Raw genomic sequence first — 6641 nt, 5'->3', positions numbered from 1 at the left:
TGGGATCAAATTCCACTGAGTCACCTAAGCAAGAAACACATTATCATTTTTGACCCTCTGTCTCCTTTGCCTCCCTTTAATTCTAACCATTTACCAAATCCTATTGAATGTTACTGCTAATATTTGTAAAAAGCCACCCCTTTCTCCCTGTCTCATCTTTCCCACTATTACCACCATATGCATAAATTCCTCACCCCCTCTTCCGGTCTCCACAGTGTAATCAGACTGATTTCCTTAGAGTGCAAAACTAATTATTTCACCCTTATGAATAAAACCTTTCAATGTATCTGTATTGACATTGGGCTAAAACCCAGAAAGTTCTGATTTCTGATTCCATGATTTAGCTTATAAAGTCAACCATGGTCTAATTCCTGATAGGGATCGCAGTTCATTCCCAACACCCCAAACATACTGTGTCCCCCCAAACATGCCATGGTCTACGTAACATCAGAATTTTTGCACACTGAATTCTCTTTGCCTTGAAAAATTTTACCGTCTCCCAATAAAGCCTACTTACTGTATCCATCACATAAATTGTACTACCTCTCTCTCTCCAAGCCATGCCCTGCCTTGCCTGGTAAACTCCTAGTCATTCCTCAGGGTCATTTTCATTTTTTTTTTCTTCCTTGAAGTCTTCTCAAGGACCAAGACTAAATTGGGATTCCATCTACTATATTTTATGCAAATGATGCATGCACTATACAGTTTTTATATAACTGTGTAATTCCCTTATGTGCTAGTTTTCTATGAGTGTTATGTGTGTTGTATGAGTGGGCCTATTCAATGCAAAAATACTGTATGTACACTTATCTACAGTTTCTTGGACATACCTTGTCTTTGCATTTGTCATACTGTCTTGCAATGTATTTTGTTTACTTGCTTACATCTTTTTGCAGGCCATAAATTCCTTGAGGAGATAGACTATTTCAAGTTTACCTGGGCAATCTACTTCTGTAGTGATACCGCCTTGGAAACCCAAGGAGGGGTCACTATGAGTTGGGGCGGACTCGAGGGCACATAACAACAACAGCAACGTTATTTTCCATGAGTCTAGTGTTGTGAGCAAAATGGCTGTTGAATGAATTAATTCTGTAAATACCTATTTGCCCCACCAGCCACTCCTCAGAAGGAAGATGGGGCAATCTATTTCCGCAGGGATACTGCCTTGGAAATTCAAGGACGGGTCGCTGTGATTTGAGGCCAACTCGTCGGCACATAACAACAACAACATGTACCAGGTAAGAAGCTCTGGTTGCGCAGTGGATCAGCACTTTTTTGCTAACCAAAAGGTCAGCAGTTTGAATTCACCAGCTGCTCTGCAGGAGAAAAATGTGGCAGTCTGCTTTCATAAAGATCACAGCCTTGGAAATATGATGGGCCAGTTCTACTCATTCATATAAGATCACTAAAAGTCGGAATTGAATTGACTGCAGGTTTTTTTTTTTTCCCTATAACAGGTATTTTACTGGGTGCTAAATTTATAAATCATTTATGGTTTCTAAACTTATAGAGTGTATAAGATGGATTAAATAAACCAAAAACGAACATGAATTCATAGGTGAAGGAATGAATATGAGTGAGTGAGTGAATGACGAAAGCCCAGGATTAAGACTAGTTTGTCTTTAAACCAAAAACCAAATCCACTGACATCGAGTTGATTCCTAGGCATAGAGACCGCCACTGGGCTTCTGAGGCAGCAAATTTTTATGGAAGTAGATTGCCCAGTCTTCCTTCCACAAAGTAGCTGGTAAGTTTGAACCACCTTTCTGGTTAACAGTCAAATGCCTTAGGCACTGTGCCACCAAAGCTCCTTAGTTTGCCCTTAGGGTAGGGTATTTGCTGCACTTCTGTTTTGGAGTTGTCCCTTTTTATTAGTGAGCAAAATTATAGGGCATAGCTTGGATTTAAGAAAGAAAAGAATGTCTTTTTCTACCCCTAATAAACCCACCAGCCACTCCTGGGTTGGGCAATCCTACTTCTGAAGTGATACTGCCTCAGAAACCCAAGGAGGGGTCACTATGAGTTGAGTCTGACTCCACGGCACATAACAACAACAACAATACTGGCTGGGGAGCTCTGGTAGCATAGTGCCTAAGGAACTTGTCTGCTAACCAGAAGGCTGGAGGTTCAAACCCACCAGCCACTCCTCAAAAGGAAGATGGTGCAATCTAATTCCGTAGTGATTCTGCCTCAGAAACTCAAGGAGGGGTCACTATGAGTTGGGGCCAACTCGATGGCACATAACAACAACAACGTTGACTGAGAATCACAAATACCACTATCTCTTCTGCTGTCAATGACCTATGGAATAACAGGATTTTTTCTCTTGACATCCAGCAAGAGAAACAGAGCAGATCAATGGAGGAAGAGGTCGAGGAGAGGAGGAACAAGTGGGAATCACATAGCAGAAAGAACTCTCCAGAGGACAGGCCTGGATATGGGGCTTCAATGCAGCCTTTAGACTGCCAGCGGGTCCTGGGATCCTGGGTCCCAGAAAAAAGTAAGGACGAAATAAGCTTTACATATATCACCTTGCTGCATATGGCCAAAATCATGTGCTATTGGAAGAAAGTATTTGTGTTTGTGTGTTTCAGTTTCCTCTGGGCTAAACTAGGGTTAACTGATTGTGAAGATTAAATGAGGTAACACAGAAACAGCACTTAGTGACAGTGTCACACATAGTACTCACTAAAAAGTTCTTAGTTTTGTCTTTTCCTTTGAGTGACTAAATTCTAATTCCTTTCTCATTCTGCACCTTATCATACAGCTCACTCTATCTGCAATAACAAAGTGTGAAGACAGAGAAAAAATTCCATTGCACTTAATGGACAAAATCTATGTTTAGAAAGCTGGAGAATGAATGTCAGGGCTAAAATGAAGACTCATTTTTAAAATAAAGAGATAACGTATAAAGGCATATTTTATGTTATGTTCATCTAACCACATATGCAACTTGGCATAAAGTAAGTTGGACACTCATCAAACCATGGTCTCACCTATAGTAGTATACATGATTCTCTTAAATATCTTTCCATAACAATTTTCTGGTAAAACTCTACTGTATATTAGACCATAATTAGACTATAACTTTCTTCAATATCCATTCTCTGATCCTTCTCTTTAGTTACCAGTATCCCCCTTAGCCAGTTAATCTCTCTTGCAACTAGATTCGGCCAAGTGACTATGGCGTACCCAACGGAAGGTGAAATGAAAATTATGTATTTTTCAGGTAACATCCTTAAAAGGAATCTCGCCCTCCACTACTCCTTTTCCTGCTCTTCTTTTTTCTGAGAAATTGGACGTACAGATGAAAGCCTAGTACCAAGGATGGAAGAGATATCGCACTAGTACTAAACTGCTCATTTCTCCACAGATCCATAAGGAAGAAATAGGGTTCTATCTTATTTAAAGCACTGCGTTTTTTGAGTCTTTTACAGCAGCACTGTTTATACTATTAGCATTGCTAATAAACTATTTATGCGACTCGACAAAAAACAGCAGTGAGTAAGAGTGGAAATGCTACCTTGTACATCTGAAGGAGTACATCTGTCCATGCCTGTTTACTCAAGGCTTCAAAGTCGGTGGCATCTATAATAACAGGATTCTTTTCCTCTTCTGTATCAGAACTCTCAGACATGTTGTCAGTCGAAGTCTTGAAGAATAAAATGCTATTAGTTCAAATGAATGTCAAACATAAATCCAAAATTTAACTAGTTAATACATAAATTGTTTACTTTTTTTGTTATAAAACTTTTGCATACTTTTTTTATGTATACAGTTCTCCAAAGCTCTAATTCCCTGTGTTACTACTGTAGTAAGAGATATCAGTACAGGTAAATTTATGGAGTACAGAGTCTGTTACTGAGGTCATAAATTCTTCCTGTCAATATATCTACTAGCTCACTCTGTGGCAGAATGGCAGAATGAACCCTGAGCCCAGACAGAACACTACCCTTTGGATTAGGCCAAAGGAACTCAATATAGTTCCAAAGAACAGGCACCTGGCTTTCCTACTCACACCACTTGTCTAGCTTAATAACAGTAACATAGTCAAAGCAGAGTTGTCTCAAAGCTTATAGGCTTCTCAAAAACAAATACCCTTATCAATAGAGTTTCATAAAATGAATGGTATACTTTGAGAAAACGCTATGCATTTCTTGTGAAGTTCTCTCTAGTCTCCCCTAAAACTGAAGAATTGAAATGGCAAGTGATGTTGAAATTAAGCCGGTCCTTTCCTTGGAAGAAATATATTCTAAACATTTATTTTAAGAAAATAATCATAAGTACACATCATTCTTCATTTCAAAATCTCTGGAAGTAGTAAGTTCTTATGCATTTAAGAAGGACGTGTAATATTTGCATAAAAACTCCACAAGTATTTATAAACAAAAGGAGAAAAATACAGGCTGTCTAAAACCAGAAAACCAAACTTACTGCCGTGGAGTCGGATCCAACTCACAGCGACCCCTCCTTGGGTTTCTGAAGCAGTATCACTATGGAAGTAGATTGCCCAACCTTCCTTCTGAGGAGTGACTGGTGGGTTTGAACTGCTAACCTTCTGGTTAGCAGTCGAATGCATTAGGCTCTACACGACCAGAGCTCCCACAGGCTGTCCAGGGAGGCTTAAATCTTATATCATTATGAAAATCAAGAACTCTAAAATAGAATTTTCTAACAAAGGTTGAATACCAATAAATTTAACAATAACTATGCAGATTTTTTTCCCTAAAAATTAAATTCACTTACTGTCATCTCAATCCACTTCTTATAATCTTCTGGTTCAAACAGAAATTCTGGCAGTATATGAGAAATGAATGCTCCTTGTGCCCTAAAAAAAAGAAAAAAGAAACCTGAAATTATGATAGTATACACAATGTGTACATCATTTGCATTTGCATTATTTTATTTTATTTCTTTGAATTTAAATATGCAATTAAATTTTTTAACATCTCCTCTATGAATGAAATGTGCATATGATGTTTCTACTAGAAAATTTTATTAGCCATACAATGTTCATTTAATGCCTATCATCACATATATCTGAATATATAAAATCTCAAATAGAAGGCACAATCCATCACTCATTTTTCCTAAAAAACCAAACTCAGTGCCATTGAGTCAAACCCGACTCATAGCGACCCCTCCTTGGGTTTCCAAGGCAGTATCACTATGGAATTAGATTGCCCAACATTCCTAAGAGAATATCTAAAAAATTTGGTCTCCTTTATTACATAAACTTGTAGTAGCATAGCTGAAATGGTAAATATTTATTCATATTAATATATGTAAAATATATTAAAGTACATATTAACACATTTGAGATAATATATGTGAATGAATTGCTTTTTCCACTATCAATATGCTGCTCTTTCCACTGTCAATTTTCCTGAAAAGAAAATCTCATTCAAACTCTTCATATGCATGTCTCTCACTGCCAGAGCCACTTTATTGATATCTAGTCCAGCTTGGGCAGGAATATTTCCTAGTGGAGATTTTGGTATTCAGGTCTAGCTCATTTCAGTGGGCACAGAGAAAACTCCACATCTAATGGTTAACTGTGGGGTCACCCTGTGACTTCCAAGGAATGGGGAAAAGAAAGAAAAGAAAAGAAGAAAGACTTTAAGATAAATATGAATGCTGAAATCTTGAATGTAATACAAATTTATCAGAAAAGAGAAATCAAAAAGGAACACTTATGGGTTTGGAAGCAGTGAACATAGTTTTAGAGTTTGAAGAGGCCCTGGACCAGCTCAACCTAGTGATGGGCAATCAGATGGCCTACATATAGTTCCTTTGTTTGGAAGTGAAACATGATCTCTTCTCATTGATTTCCATATATTTTCTATCTACATGTATATTATTCCTATGAGTTATGTTTGAATTTCTCAAGATTTAAATAAAATTAATTTTTATGTAACACCACCCTTTAGCAGGAATAGTCAACCTAAAGCTTACTTAAGAACTCAATGAGATAATGCTTCCATTAAGTTGGAACAAGCTCTTGGGAGAGTGAAGCAAAGACAGCTCAGAGAGAAAGTGGAATTTGTCAGTACTTGGAAGTTCAAACAGGATTTCAGGAGGAAATGATCCAGTTCTATCAAATGCTACTGAAAGCCTGAGGACTGTTCCCCTGATGGTTCCCATATGGCCCAAATCATTAAACAGTTGGCTACTAACTGGAGGGTCCACAGTTCAAATAGACCCAGAGGTGCCTCAGAAAAAAAGGCACGATTTACTTAGAAAAGATCACAACCAAAGGAAACACGATGGATTGTAGTACTATCTGAATCACATGGGGTCTCCATGAGTAGGAACTGACTTGAAGGCAACTGGTTTTGAGGAGGATGACCACACACATATTATCAATTTGAGTATTCCACAATGTCCAGCATAGCGTGGGCACGCAGTAAAAGCTGAGGATGAAGAATGCATATGTGTATTTTACAGCTTGACACTGCTATCAAGACCTGGTCCATTCTGTCAAGAGATGTTATGTCTCATCAGTAGTTTTGTAGCGTGTTGACTTTCATAAATGAAAATGAAATGGTTATACTTGTTGTTGTTGTTGTTTGCCGTCGAGTCGGCTCCAACTCATAGCGACCCCTCCTTGGGTTTCCGAGGCAGTATCACTACGGAAGTAG

The 6641-nt window shown here is 38.2% G+C and overlaps 1 protein-coding gene across 1 annotated transcript in view; it reads right to left on the bottom strand.

Annotated features, from left to right (window-relative positions):
- LOC103212728 (cilia- and flagella-associated protein 47) overlaps positions 1-6641 on the bottom strand; it is a gene marked incomplete at its 5' end in the record, with an annotated part of 285428 nt that overhangs the window by 249482 nt on the left and 29305 nt on the right. Inside the window, 2 exons of the mRNA XM_007958686.2 lie at positions 3524-3652; positions 4747-4828. Coding sequence (XP_007956877.2) covers positions 3524-3652; positions 4747-4828 — 211 coding nt within the window. The remainder of the gene's footprint in view (positions 1-3523; positions 3653-4746; positions 4829-6641) is intronic.

This window comes from Orycteropus afer, unplaced genomic scaffold, assembly GCF_000298275.1.
Source record: "Orycteropus afer afer isolate SDZICR_OR568_19922 unplaced genomic scaffold, OryAfe1.0 scaffold01079, whole genome shotgun sequence".
Classification (NCBI taxonomy): Eukaryota; Metazoa; Chordata; class Mammalia; order Tubulidentata; family Orycteropodidae; genus Orycteropus; species Orycteropus afer.
Note: the sequence above shows the minus strand (reverse complement) of the source record. Positions and strands in the feature narration are given on the sequence as shown.